The sequence below is a fragment of the Zalophus californianus genome, chromosome 3 (assembly GCF_009762305.2).
Source record: "Zalophus californianus isolate mZalCal1 chromosome 3, mZalCal1.pri.v2, whole genome shotgun sequence".
NCBI lineage: Eukaryota > Metazoa > Chordata > Mammalia > Carnivora > Otariidae > Zalophus > Zalophus californianus.
The window spans coordinates 62,021,616-62,036,989 of NC_045597.1; the positions used below are offsets into that span (position 1 = coordinate 62,021,616).

The 15,374-nt window shown below is 41.2% G+C and overlaps 1 protein-coding gene across 1 annotated transcript in view; it reads left to right on the plus strand.

The window, feature by feature from the left end:
* Positions 1-13,899, plus strand: part of LOC113920286 (phosphatidylinositol 3,4,5-trisphosphate 3-phosphatase TPTE2-like) — a 141,832-nt gene extending 127,933 nt beyond the window's left edge. The window contains exons 20-24 of the mRNA XM_035726869.1: positions 2,265-2,370; positions 7,817-7,908; positions 10,637-10,732; positions 12,151-12,221; positions 13,722-13,899. Coding sequence (XP_035582762.1) covers positions 2,265-2,370; positions 7,817-7,908; positions 10,637-10,732; positions 12,151-12,221; positions 13,722-13,836 — 480 coding nt within the window. The 3' untranslated portion in view covers positions 13,837-13,899. The remainder of the gene's footprint in view (positions 1-2,264; positions 2,371-7,816; positions 7,909-10,636; positions 10,733-12,150; positions 12,222-13,721) is intronic.
* The last annotated feature ends 1,475 nt before the right edge of the window (positions 13,900-15,374 follow it).

The window sequence follows — 15,374 nt, forward strand, 5'->3', positions numbered from 1 at the left end:
GGCTCTACATTCAATGGGGAGTCTGCTTGAGATTCTCTCTCTCCCTCTCCTTCTGCCCCTCCCTCCCTCTAAAACAAATAAATAAATCTTTAAAAAATAAAAGTAAATAAAAATAAAAATATTATACCTTAATGGTATCTTAATAATATCCAATTTCCATCATTACCTTAAATGTTTCTAAAATTTAGTTTGTTTCAATCAGGATCCAAGCAAGGGCCACACATTTCATTTGGTTGCTAGATTTCTTCAGTCTCTTTTAGTTGATAGGTTTCCCACCTCTCTCTTTCATTCCTTGTGATTTGTTTATTGCAGAAACTGGAGTAGTTATCCTATAGAGTTCACAACATTCTAGACTTTGTTGTAAAGCCATGCTTGGGGTATTATATTCATTATCTCATTTAATGTTCTCAAAAACTCGGAGTGGGCACCATTATGGTTCCTATTTTACAGATTGGGAAACTGAGGTTCAGGGAAACTAACTTGTTGAACCAAGAACTCAAATCCAGCTCTGTCAGACTCTGAAGCCCATTATTTCCCACCCTGTGCACAGCTTCTCTACATTGCCTTTTCTGTATTGCTCCTCAAGCTGAAGTGAGAGCCGATTAGGAACCTTTAAGTAGACATGGATGTGGCTGTGACTGAAAGTTTGGAGTTAAGTGCTGGGAGCCAGTTAGATACCCTTGGCCTTCGTTAGCAGCACATTGTAACTGCTGACGCTAGACGTTTAGTTAGTTTGGGACAAAAGAACGCAGCCTTATCCACTGATACTTTTCTGCCACCCCCAAGTGAAAAAGGAAGAAAAAAGAAAGTCAAAGGCCATAGGCTAAAAGTCATAAACGAACTTACTGAAGCCTAGCTGTACTCAGGGAAATCATGCCCTTTCCATGCTCAAGACCGTACTGGTTTCTGACTGCCGGTGGCCCTCAAGGTCTTCTACAATGTGACTTTTCCAACCATTTCTTGCACTATGTGCCCCCCATGTCCCACACACCGACACATTTGGACTGTTCAGGGTTTCCCACCCTGTCCATACTTTATATCCACATGCCACTGCTCGTGGAGGCCCCTTTCCAGGAGCCACATTCCCTTTGAACACAGAGAGTCTCTCGCTTTTTCAGTTCTTACAGCCCTTTGTGTTTTTCGGGGAGACTAAGTTCTCACAATTCTCTAGCCGTTTGAAGGGGTGACTTCTCTACCCCTTTTGCAGTCAAGGTCCATGTCCTACCCATCTTAGCACCATTTGCCTCCCAAAGTGTCTCACACAGTATCGCCTTTGTGAGTAGGGAATGCTTACTAGACACATGTTCGTTGTGCTAACTTCTGCTCCAAAGCCTTGTTGTCTGAGGCTGTAGAAGGAAGAGTGGGGGCAGAAGCAGCTTGAGGGCCCTGGTGGGTTACAAGTCTTCGGTGGAACGTAGAGAATCTTGTGGCAGGAGCCGAGGGGCTGTTAGAAGGAACTCCTTCAAGGATTCTCCCTGTATATCTGCACCCCCTTGTGCACCCTGCAGTTTCTCTAACTCCAGCCCAGAACTGGTACATACTGGTACAGCATAGGCTACAATGGACTCTCTTCCGATTCACTCGACTAACAAGACAAGGACTTGGCCTCAGGTGTGAGTGCTGGGTTGGCAAGGCCCCAGGACAGAGTTCCCCCCATGGGGCGGGGCGGGGGGGGGGGGCGTTCATCACAGATACTGTCATATTTTGACTGTTTTGCGGCCTGCTCTGTGGATTACATTTCATCCATCCCCAAGTTAAGAACTTGCACGAGCCTTTCTTTTGACTGGCCCTTTCCAATGGAAAGTATGGCAGTTAATTTTATTAACACTTCCCATTGGGTGGGGGGAAAAAGTCCAGTTGATTCAGTACCAGAACTCTTCCACTTTTTTTTTTTAAGATTTTATTTATTCATTTGACAGAGAGACACAGCAAGAGAGGAAACACAAGCAGGGGGGAGGGGCAGAGGGAGAAGCAGGCTTCCTGCCAAGCGGGGAATCCAATGCAGGGCTGGGACCGTGGGACCATGACGCGAGCCAAAAGCAGATGCCCAACAACTGAGCCACCCAGGTGCCCCCGAGTTCAGTATTTTTCTTCTAAGGGAGATATTCAGTCATGAGGCAACAAACATAAACATGCCTAGTTGTATAATGGCACTCAATAAATGTTTAATGATTCTCCCTAAATTCCATGTGAAAAAAAAAATCAGGAATGCTGACTGTAGACTTTTCATCTCCGCTTAAATTGAGGCTTCTGTTGTTTTGCAGAATAGATATGTTGGATATTTTGCAGATGTGAAAAATATCTACAACATGACTCTCCCTCCAAGAAAAACACTCAAGATAAAAAAAATCGTTATTTATTCAATTCATGGTAAGTGCTTTATGTGTAATTGGAGAATTGGGCAGGAGGGCAATGTTCTGACTCTTCAGGCTTGCTCCTGTCTCTACCGACAATCCCAACTCATGGCTGTCCTTTTATGCATGCTCCTGTGTGAACCCCTCCCCCCTGGAAGAGCCCAGCAGCCCTTAGATGTCCTCTCTTCACCAGTCTGCGGGGCTCCATCCCCTTCCCTTGCTGCCTTGGCCTCAGCCCAAGGTGGGCTTTTCAGAATAGCACCTCTGATGGAAAAGAGAGGAAGGGGCTCATGAGCCCTGGAGACCATCTTTTCCTCGTGTCCACCTCTAATGCAGGGCTCATCGTGGCAGCCCTGTATCATTTTCTCACATGCCCCTTTCAGAAGCCCTTTTTCCCTCTCATCGCCCTGGTCTCTCCCTCTGTGCTCCCTCCTCCACCCTTAGTTCCCTCACCCCCGCAACTCAAGATGTCTTAAGACGTCTTAAATACCCAAAGATGTCTTAGATACCCAAACAGCAAATGAATTTTGCTGCCACAAATTCTTTTTTACGAATAACTACCCAGTGCCTGCTTTGGGCCAGCTCGTGTTTCTCTGCCCTTAAGAGGGCGAGGAAGGAGAGCGCATACATAAAGAGCTGACCACAGTGGTGGGGCCCAGACAGACTGGGCCCTGCCCACTTGGGGGTCAAAGGCAGCTTCCTAGGGGACAGCACCCAGTCTTCCCTACCAGAATCGACGTGAACACAGAAAGGGGGTTGGGAGAAATCTGGACTCTCGGCCGGGGGGGGGGGGGGGGGGGGGGCATCTTTCAGCCTCCTAGCTCTTACTAGTTATTACCAGGAGTAAAAATCCTTAGAAAGTTTAAAAGAGCTGACTGTTCATCTGCTTCGAGAATGTCAGGAGAGAGACTGGGATCCACCGTCACCCGGGGAGGCAGGAAAATTAGATCATCCATCTCTGGGACTTGAGGAAGGAAACGGAAGGGGAGAGAAGGAACCACCCTCAAGTCTCTAATTCTCCATCACCCACCTTGCTTCCTGCAGAGCGCACAGGGGAGGCGGCAGAGCAGGGCTACCTCAATGGGCACAGTCTGGGGCCTCCCTCTCACTGCCTGAGGCACAGCAGGGAGCGATGCTCTGACTCCCCAAAGTCAGACTATGGACCATGCAGAGGTGCCGGGTCTCTCAGGGGCGGTATGGTGCCAGGACATTGGTATCCATCCAGACAGCCTAGTGTTTTTAGCCTTCTGGGGAGTCACACAAAGTAAGATCTAGATATATTTTTTTTAACATGTCATCCAATTATTCAGAAATAGAAGAATCCTTTAAATAAATAAATATATGTGTGTGTGTGTATATATATATATACACACACATACATATATATATATATATAAACTGCATAGTCAAAAAAATTAGTTAAAGTATGAAATGCCTTTTTCAAATTATTTTTATATCCCTTCCTCCCCACCACACACACAATAGGTGGTGGTGAGGAATTTTAATGGATTACCACAAACAGATTGCATAGGTTTCTGGCTTGTGAAAACAAATGTCAACCCAGGGGCATTGTTTCTGTGGGAAATTTTAGTCTAGGTTTCCAAACAAGCATTGTGCAGTCAGACCCTTGAAATACAGCCCATTCTGGCAGAAGGCTGCCTGTGTATATAAATGAGCAACTGTTTGTGAAAAGGCGTTGCAGACTGCAAAGTCCTCTAGAGAGTCCATTATGACTGTCTCATCAGCTGTGTGTGAATTAGCAGGGACAGGGTTGTCGTGGGTCCTAATGGTTGACCTCACTCAGAATTCTAGCTGCTGTCACACTTCTCCAGGGCAGAGCCAGGCTTGTCCAACAGGTGTCAGAAGGTAGTGGTCAGCCATGTTTTGCCCTGTTCCCTTTCCACATTCAGTGGGGTCCTGCAAAAAGAGTAGACCACTTTATTCTAGACCAGAAAAAACACAGCCACTGGAGCAGTTTCTCCCACTGAGAAATAGAAACCCAACCATAAAACCAACTCAGCGGCGTGAGAGCCAATCCTGTATCTCAGTGTATACTCTGCTCAATTTCCTCTTTGTTAACAATGGGACCAACAGTATCTATACAAATCCCTGTGAGTATTAAACTATTCCAGACAGGCAAATAGGCACTTAGTCCAATGGAGTTTTAATATATTTTTCTAACATGAAGAGTGAGAATGGGAACTGTTTCTCAAAATTCTAAGCTTAAAAATGTTTTTAGTAAGTTCTAGAATTTCGTATGTTTCTCAGTCTGATATTATATCCTAAGACTGTGACTTCTCTGTTAATATTTTAAATTTTATATAAACTCTGTAGAAACATTGTTTAGTTCAGACTGTAAGGTGCAGATGTGGAGAACAGAGGAGCTAACCCAAATGGACGAGTACTGCAGGGGAGGAGTGGGAGTTTCATGGGTTTGGTTTGCTAGTCTCGGGCTAACATAAAGTAGGTTATAAGAGTCCCGTTTGAGATTCCTCATGAGGACTTCCAGACAGAGTTGTGATCTTAGCAGTTGTTCAGTACCATGTGGGTCCAGGCTTGCAGAGCCAATTTAAGAAGGGTTGTCTGGTAACTTACCATTCTTTTTGCACCCATGTAAATAATCAGGCCAAAGCTAATGACACCAGCCTTTTTCTTTCATTCTTTTTTTAAAAATTTTACTTATTATCCTCTTATCGCCTTTTTAGCTAGTCCATCAAGCTGTACCCTCTAGGCTAAGAAGTTCTGTCAGCCCTTGGGGTCGGAGACTCTTGGTGCCCCGTCAAGATCCCCTTGGATCCTTTTCCACCAGCTCTGTGATCCCACCCCTCAGCCTCCACCCCCTTTGCTATAATCTTTGGAGAATTACCACTGGAGCCAACTCACTTATATGGAACCCCAAATCCCTGAGAGTGGCCCCACCCTGTTGGGCAGCCCATAGGCAACGACTAGCAGCTGTACAAGAACTCAACTCCATTGCTTCAAAGTGTGACAAATTCTGCAGTATAATTTGCACTCAAGAATTCCCCATGGATCAAGCTGAATCTTCCTAGGAGCACTTCGTTTATAAATCACTAGCACCCAAAGGGTTGGCTCAGGGTCCACTTCTGGGAGAAGGCAACCTGTAATCACCCATTTGCTTATATTAGGTGTAGTATTTATAACACTATTATTTACTTAGTCTGTCAGGTGATATACTCTATATTGCGAGTTGCATGAGAACAGAGACCGTTACTCATTCATCTTTGAATCCCCTAGATCATGACCCATAGTTGGAGCTCGGTAAATCTCTGTTGAGTTGACTTGAACTAAAATGTCTCTGGCATGTCTCAGCACACCCTGTCCATCCCTCATCATCCATTTCTCTGATTTTATCCCCCACCTCTCTGTCCATTCATAAATCAGCTCCAGCAACAGTGGCTTTCTTCTTCTTTTTTGTTTTTTTTTTTTTTTTTGGTTGCAATTCTTTTATAGTAACAATTCTTGGACTTCTACATGTCTCCCCCTGATTTTTATAAACTATTTCTTTATTGAAGTATACTTGACACAAAATATTACATTCATTTTAGATATATAACCTAGTGATTCGACAAGTCTATACGTTATGTTATGCTCACAGGTGTAGCTACCGCCCATCACCATACATCACTATTACAGTATCACTCACTGTATTTCCTATGCTGGGCCTTTTAACCCCATGACTTATTCCTTCCACGACTGGCAGCCTGTATCTCCCGCTCTCCTTCACCTATTTTGTGCATCTCCCCACCTGCCTTCCATCTGGCAACCATCAGTTTGTCCTCTGTATTTACAGGTCTGGTTCTACTTTTTGTTTGTTCATTTTTTTGTTTTATTGTTTAGATTCCACATATAAGCAAAACCACATGGTATTTGTCCTTTTTTGTCTGGCTTATTTCACTTAGCGTAATACACTGTAGGTCCATCCACACTGTCACAAATGGCAAAATCACATTTTTTATGGGTGAATAATATTCCAGTGTGTGTGTGTGTGTGTGTGTGTGTGTGTGTGTACACATCTGCACTACATCTTCCTTACCTATTCATCTACTGATACACATTTGGAATGCCTCCATATATTGGCTATTGTAAATAATGCTGCAATAAACATAAGGGTGTATATATCTCTTCAAATTAGTGTTTTAATATTCCTTGGGTAAATACCTAGTAGCAAAATTACTGGACCATATGGTAATTCTATTTCTAATTTTGTGAGGAAACTCCATACTGTTTTTCTCAGTGGCTTGTAGTTTACTTTGAATCAGCTGTAATATTTTACTGTTTTTTTATTCATGAGTTAAATAAAATTTTTGACATGTACTTAAAAAAATGCAAGGTACAGGACAGTGTTAGGGTATTCAACAGTTTCTGTAAAACAGAAGTGGGAGATAATATGTATTCATATTTGTGTGTGCATACATATATAAAAATCTCTGGGAGAGTATTCATATTTGATTATATGTGCACAAAAATATTAGTTATCCATTTGGAGCTGGAGAAATAAACATGTGGGGGTGGGTGAGACAGACTCTTCACCTCATGTCTTTTTTACCTTTTATATTGTGTAAATATGCTTTATTTTAAAAGTTTTAAATGTGTGCGAATTCAGCTTATAAATCAATGCCCTTTCCTGTCATATGATAAGTATTTGAATTTAGTTCTACATTTCACTGATTTCTGGTGGACATCAGTGGAAAGGAGTTCTACAACTGGAATGGGATGGGGGAAGTAAGCCTAAGAAATGATGGTGCTTCATATAAATTTATAATGTGTTAGTGAAAACAATGCAAATATAGTATGAATATCCAGAACGAATAATATATGACTTTGTTAGAATATTTTTTTAATTCTGTACCTTCTGTGCATATTTGTGACATTCGTGGTTAAAAGAAAAGCAGTAAGAATTAATTGAAGGTTTGAGAAACCAGCCCTTTAAGAACTACTAAAAGAAGGGGGTCATTTGAATGGAATACAGAGCAAGAAACCATTTGTCTATAGATGTGTCCTGAATGCCACAGGAATGTTTGGATACAGCTGTCCAATATTTTCTTAGAGACTGCCCGAGGAACTGGAGTTAGATGAGGGCAAGAGGGATTTAGACTATTTAAGAAACATTATCAGATGTCTGAAGCAAGCAACACATTAGCAGGAAAGGTTGCAAGTTACCTACCCTAGTTTTTTTTCTAGAAAGGTGAAGAGATGAAATTCTAAGTCCTAGGAGCTGAACTGTATGTCTTTCCCCCCCCCCCCCTCCAGCCTTATAAATTGTGCTTTAGGAGACAAAGTTGGGCTCAACACTTTGTTTTTTGAAGACGGAATCCAAGCAAGACCCAAATGATTCAATATTGACACACTGTTAGCTGTCATAATTTTCTCTTTAATCCATAATGTTAATTGGTGAGACATTTTGCTCTTTGCTCTAACGAGCCTACTTTTATTTCCTTCAGGTATTGGAAGAGGCAATGGAAATGATCTAAAAGTACAAATAATAATGCAGCACAAGATCATCTTTTTCTGTTCTGCTTCCAAAAACTGTCGGGTAAGAGCATGTAAACTGAAAATTCTGGTGTTTGTTTCAAATCTCAATGTCAAACCAGCATGTTGACCTCCTCAAACCATCAGTAACCACAAAGAAAGACTCTGTTGTTTTCTGGTTACCATCCAACTTGGTGTCCCTGGGTTTGGATGCAAGTCAGCGCTCAAACTCATTATTCAAGATAGTTTTTTCAGGGCATTTTCCAGAATATATTTTCAGTTCAGAGTGTTGCTTTGCCTTTCACTTTTCCATACATGCCAAGCATGTTCCCAGGAATCTATCAGAATTTTAAATTCACGTATCTGGTCATTTTTTAAGCATATTGTCTTCTTCTTGGTCATTTTATAATATGGCACTGATTCTGAAATTTTAGTGTGCATGGGAATCACCTAGGAGCCTGTAAAGATGCAGATACCTAGACTGTACCCCAAAAGTATGATTCAAGAAATCTGGAATGGGGTCCAGGAATCTCTAGAGTTAGCAATGTCCCAAGTGATTCTACCTCAGATGTCCTATGGGACTGCACTGTGAGAAGTAACACAAGAGTGGTCAGATGAGGGACATACATATCTCTTTGCCCAAAGCAATGGGACCTGATAGTGTGTTTTCTTAAATGCTGAAGAAGTGTCTTAGACTACCTACCTATTCTAAAGCAATAAGAAACCTTCCTGGATCTAAGAAATATAAACCCTCAAAATCCTCTCTCAGGGTTTTGTCTTTCTTCTCCTATTACTTTTCCAACCCCACTCCTTCCCTTTTGCCCCACGGAAGGCACTCACCCAGACCTGATCCTCGACTTTCTGTTCTTATCTCTGCACATACTCTACTCTTGGTTCTGCTCATCCGTTCCCCTGCTTTAAACTATTTTTTTTCTTTCATCCACTCTGCACATGTTTATGAGCATCCACCTCGTGTGGTAGGTGCAGGAGCTACAACATAACCACATTTGCCTCTGCCCCAACAATGTAACCACATTTGTCAATCCAAATTGGTCAGATGAGATTTTCCTCTGCTCCTGCAAATGACACCAGAATTCTCTCACTCAGGCCTTAAAATGTAGTATCTTTGATTCTCTCTTTGCCGTGTCCCCTCATCCAGTCACCAATTCCTGTTGATTATACCTGTGGAATCTCCATTCTCTCCATTCCTTTCTGTTCCCATTGCCACCGCCTAGTCCAGCACCTCATTTGCTCATGCCCAGATCTCTACAGTGGTCTCCCTACCTTTTCCTTCTCCTCATATAATACAGTGTAGAGAGATCTGCAATATGCAGGTATTTCTCTGCTCCTCCTGTGAAAAGCTGTAAGTAGAGGAGAAGAACGCACTGCGTGCCTGTAGTCAAAGCCAGTTAATATCTTTGGCTCAGTATATCTGTAGAATAAAGATCACATCTCAAGTATTGTGAGGATTCGATTAGATAATACATGTGAAGTTGCCTTGTGAGCTATAATCACTAAATAAGTGTTATAGGTGATAACTATAGGCCACGTTATCACATAGGACATGCCCCCTCCAACACACACACACACACACACACACACACACGCTTCAACAACTTTTCTATTTCTTGGCTCTTGAACCTTTAAGATATTTCCCTATCCTACCTGAGACCTGAGCTTATTTCCATCAGTAACTTGACCCGCAGAATCCATTCCAAGTAGATTGGGTACCCTCTGGCCCTTGGAACACAACACTCCCATTTCATGTGTTCGGTGGTCTTTCCTCTCCCTCCCCACACCACCCTGTCTGCACAGGATTCTCTTTTCAGTGCTCCTCATGTATACAGATCCTTCCAATCCCAACTCCATTTCACTCCTCTGTGAAGCATTTTTTTTTATGATTTTATTTATGTGACACAGCGAGAGAGGGAACACAAGCAGGGGGAGTGGGAGAGGGAGAAGCAGGCTTCCTGCTGAGCAGGGAGCCTGACACAGGGCATGGGGCTCCATCCCAGGACCCTGGGATCATGACCTGAGCCAAGGCAGACGCTTAATGACTGAGCCACCCAGGCGCCCCTCTGTGAAGCTTTCTTATTCTGTGCTGCTCATTAACCTCCCCAAAGCACACAACCACACACAGTCTTCATTATCCAGCCTGACATGTAATCTGTGCCATTCTACTATTGTTTCTTATGTGTACAGCTCCCTGAAGCATAACCTGAGTCTGCACATTCTTTTTGTATTTTGCACAAGGACTAGTACAGACTTTTCTCATTGTGGGTGCCACTATTATACAAGGGTAAATCAGTAACAAAGAAATACTCAGTATAGCTTCAAAGTCCTTCATCCCAGAAACTTGGCCGATATTTGATCACTCCATCCAGTAGTCGGCTATGGACAAGGCCTATGATCCCATCAGCAAACACCTTTTTGATAAAACATGACCAATTATGTATTGTTTTTTGAATGTGAATGCCAGCTTTAAAACTGAGCTTCTTAGTGTGTCCTAGCATATGAAAATCAAATGACACGCATTCAACAATGTTTAAATTCTAATAGAAAACTGAATATTTCAACAGTGCAGTACCATAATCTCCAAACATGTTGGCTTTTAAAAATGTAAACAGTATTGCAACTTTACAGAATTCACATTTATTTATATGTGTAATGACTATACTATGAGACCAAGTGTACTTGATAAATCCAGGAAACCTCAATAAGCAAACTGAACTTCACTCTTATTCACCCATTGGCTGGGATTATAGATCTGAATTCCATGTGATCATTCACAGATCCTTCATGACGTTGAAACAGACAGCGTCATAATTCATCTATCCAACTGCCCACCTCTGTATGATGATGTGAAAGTGCAGTTTCTCTCTTCTTCGGTGAGTAATCAAGAAACAACCTGTGCCAGTGTTCTCGTCTGGCCTTTTGAATGATTCTGACTTAGGCTTTGCTTGACTACAATTCCTGGCAAGGAATAGAATAGGAGATGTCAACCCCTAGCCAGGGAGGGGGAGAAAAACAAGTCAGGTCTGTAACAAAATTTTTAAAGGGAACATAGGCAAAGAGATTTTTGCTCAGTTATTTTTTCTAAATTCTATACAACTTGCAAATCAGAGAGGGAGAGGAACCATGAGAGACTCTGGACTCCGGGAAACAAACTAAGGTTTTCAGAGGGGAGTGGGGCTGGAGGATGGGCTAGCCAGGTGATGGGCATTAAGAGGGCACGGGCTGTGATGAGCACTGGGTGTTATATGCAACTAATGAATCGTTGAACACTACATCAAAAACTTACGATGTACAATTTGCATATATTTTCAAATAAGAAAAAAATACCAAGGTATGTTTACTGCAGAGTAGTGATCACATTTTTGTTTTGTATCTTTAAAACATATTGCTCCCCATAATTTATAAAGTACTTTAAAATGAGGGAGATTTGACTTTCCTTTGAATTGATATATAATTCATTTTAAGTAGCATTTTTAATCCAATATTTACCTTATGAAAAATGAGGATATTTACTTTGGTCATTACTCTGAATATCATGAGTAATTTCTGAGCAGTCACAAAGTGTACAAGTGTTATTCTGTATGTAACAAATTTCTAAGACTCAGTAGTTTTGTTTTCCTATTAAAATCATCAAGCAGAACTGCCAACAATTAACAATGTTGATCGATTTAGAGTGTGTATCCTGTGCCCTCCTTCACCCCCTCCTTGCTCCCTGTTGTGGGAGAATCTGTTTGATAGTGAAATGGTATCTTGGTGGAAGCAAGTGACCTGGATCGTCCCCTTACCAGACGGCTACCCTTTGATTCTGAAGCCGGTCTGAACTCTCTCTCAGTCAGTGGTCTCTGAGCAGAAGCACTGGTACAGGCAGTGTTGGTAGTTTTGTGATTTTTCAAGGGCCACGAGATGAAAACACTTTCATGTGTAGGTATTCTTATCATTACTGACAGTTGATTATCCATGTAACTGCTCCTTGTAGAAATGGACAATGTCTTTGGACATAAACTGGCATCGGTCTCTGGCCAGCACTATGGAAACTAGATTAGAGGACTACTGTCTGAGTTTATAAATATAGAAAAAATGGTATTTCCTGAAATTTTGATAGAAACAGCAAGAGCAAGAAACAGCCATTTCTTAAAGGCTCCTCCTTTGTGTTGTGAAAGGTTATATAGACTGTTAAGTGCTGGGTGTTTCATGGCTCCAATTGTTTGACAAATATAGAAATTTAATCCCTTTGGAATTAGTTTTTAGTATCATTTTTATTATGAAAAATAACTTTTTTTTTTAATTTTAGGATCTTCCTAAATACTATGACAACTGCCCATTTTTCTTTTGGTTCCATACATCTTTTATACAAAATAACAGGTATGGCTCTGATATAATCCAGTAGAAACAGTTTAATCTCCAAGGTCTGTGTAAGGCAGAAAGGGACTCCTAACCTCAATTTATAGAAACCAAGAAATCCTCAAGTCTCCCATTCTTCATTGCCTTCCACCTCTTAATCTGGTTATGTAAAATATAGGGCTATTCTTGAGAACCACTGTGGCATTATCCTCAAAGTTCATGCCATAGGACTATGTCACATAAGTTGAAACATATTCTAATCAGATCTTGAGTGTGGTAATAAATCCCTCCCATGCAAGTTTAGCGTGAGTCTGCTCAGTTACCCTATGGCAAGTCCTCCATATGTGTTAATCTACTGATGACCAACCACCCACCAAATTCTATGCCAAAAAGGAAGGCATCCTCAAGGAAGGCTTCAGCTAGCTTAAAGGTGACTGACATACTTAGATCTAGGGCAGAAGTTATAAGACACAGTAAGCATCAATGAAGACAGCTTTAAAAAAAATCATTGTCTCCCATTTATTTTTTTTACATTGATTTTCTAGTGACCAAATTGCAAAAACTTTTTTTAAAAAAGTAATTAACTGAAGATTACTATTCCAAGGAAACTTCTTCCCTATCTGGAAATTCATTCCTGAGTCTAGAAGTTCTCTAGAATTCTAGTTCTCTAGTACTTTAAGGAGTATTTGTTCAGTGCTGAGAATCTGAGATGTATTGATATCATCATACCATCCATCATCCAATACAAAAAGGGAAAAATATTTTTAAAAGTTTTGAAGTAGTTATGATTGTACATGGCATGAACTGACAGTTCTCATTACATATAATCCTAGCCTTTTCTTCAAATCTGAACATCTCATCATACCTCAAGTCCAGTAAGGCAACAGTAAATGGAACATCTGTTCTACATACTTCTAATACACATATTTAATGGAGTGAACTTTGGGTTTGATGGAAAATTTTTCCCAGTTTTTCCCTGGGTGTAAACAAACTTTGACTCATAACATGAAGAAAGTCCCTCAGGAGACAGCTGGGTAGAACTTCATTTGGTGCTACTGCTCCGGGGTAGTTCTTGCTAAGGGGCACCATTTTTCCTTTACAACACCATGATCATGTTGGAGAGGCAACACATTAGATCACTTTTCTCCTCACTTTTATAGGTTACTAGGTTTCCCTACTACTAGGTACAGCAGTTTTGTTATAAGGTGGTTAATTAGCCAAATATGCCAATGTTCTAAGAGACACTCGGTATTTTAGTACTTGGTTTTAATACACATCCAGTCTGATTTCATATGGCAATTTGCTTTATTCAAGACAAATGTCACTAATTCCATAAAAGGCAATGTGAGAAGAATCAGTGACATGTTGTTACTGATGATTAAGATTTTGTTCGCTAGTCAAGGTGGGATTGGGGGCCGGGGGGGACTTGGCTCCTGGGAAGCTAACGGAGATGCAGGAGAAGGGGCTGAGACCAACCGTGGTTGACCTTCTGTGCTTGAAACGATGTTTCTTCTTTTCTAGGCTTTATCTTCCAAGAAATGAATTGGATAATCCCCATAAACAAAAAACATGGAAAATTTACCGTCCAGAGTTTGCAGTCGAGGTATATTTTGATGAAGTCGTAGCTGATACCTGATCAAGTGTAGTTCCCTTTCTAGGACAGAATCATGTTCTTCGCAATCCCTGCCACATATTTATGTCTTCTAAACCCACTTCCTTGCTGGTATGCTTATATTTACATTTATGTACATATGTTTTTGAGAAACCTTAAATATATACAAAGTAAAATGTCAGTGGTGCTTTTTATTTTCTGAAGGAGTTAGGTCAGGGTTGAGAGAACTACTGTTTGAGTACTGTGTTCCAAATTTAAGAGTCTGAAGATAACATTTAAAATGATCCCTCACAATATTGTGTGAGGCTTATTATGTATTTTTGGATAAGTATTCCCTACTTTCACATTTGTAATTTCAGATTAGAAAGGTCATTTCTATTTTCTTCCTCTACTTGATGTATAAGCTAGTTAATAAACATCAGATTGGCACCAAAGCTTGTTTTAAGCCCAGAGATTGTTACAAGCTTCATTACACACACTGTTCTTGGGGAGGACAAGAGAGTCTTGGTAAACATAAGCAGACGTTACTGTAGATTATTTTTCTTTGTAACATCACAGTGAAGTCAAAGGAAAGGTCTGCCTAGAGAAATCTAGATTATTTAAAAATCCAACCCCCTCCCCTCACTGACCCTGCTCCCAGCCAACTTCATTTAAAGTTAGGGAACACTGTGAAGAAAGATCATCTTTTCATTATAAACACTGGTTAGTCCTATGTCCACAGGGAATCCTATTCTCTTTGGTACTGGCTGCTATTTTATTCTAAGTACCTTCATGTCATTGTATCTTACTTGTCCTTACTTATGGACATGGCCTGGATACAGGTGCTCTTTTCCCCTCAAAGGGTCCCAGCTGCCTGTGCAACAGCCCATCTACCTACAGGCTTTTTAGGCGAAGATCTGACTACATTACTTGCTGTAATTTGTGTTACAGGAACACGTGTTGTGGTGCCACCCTTGTGCGTTTTGCTCATATAAAGAGAATTTATGGGGATTGCCTCCTTAGAACCTGATGTAAATACTTCCTTGAACAACTCGAGAATTTTACATCATAATACATCTGAATGATAGTGGTTTTATCAAATAGAACTGACCACCCTGGAGCAGAATTATCCAAAATTTAATTGGAAGTTTATTTTTAAAAACAGAACAGCATCCTGCCACATCAGTCTCATCACACACATAACCAGGCAGAGAGAGAATGATGCTAGTGGGCCAACTTTCACAACTGCAGTGTACATAAAGAACACATGTTTGTCAGAGTGAAATTATTTTACATCAGGAATATTGCCGACAAAACACAATCCTCACTGCAATAAAACCACCTTGAAATATTACTCTACATAACTCAAAACATTCCTGACAGGAATGGTGTTTTTTTTTTTTTTAAAGATTTTATTTATTTATTTGAGAGAGAGAATGAGAGAGAGAGACAGCATGAGAGGGGGTTGGGTCAGAGGGAGAAGCAGACTCCCTGCTGAGCAGGGAGCCCGATGCGGGACTCGATCCCGGGAATCCGAGATCATGACCTGAGCCGAAGGCAGTCGCTTAACCGACTGAGCCACC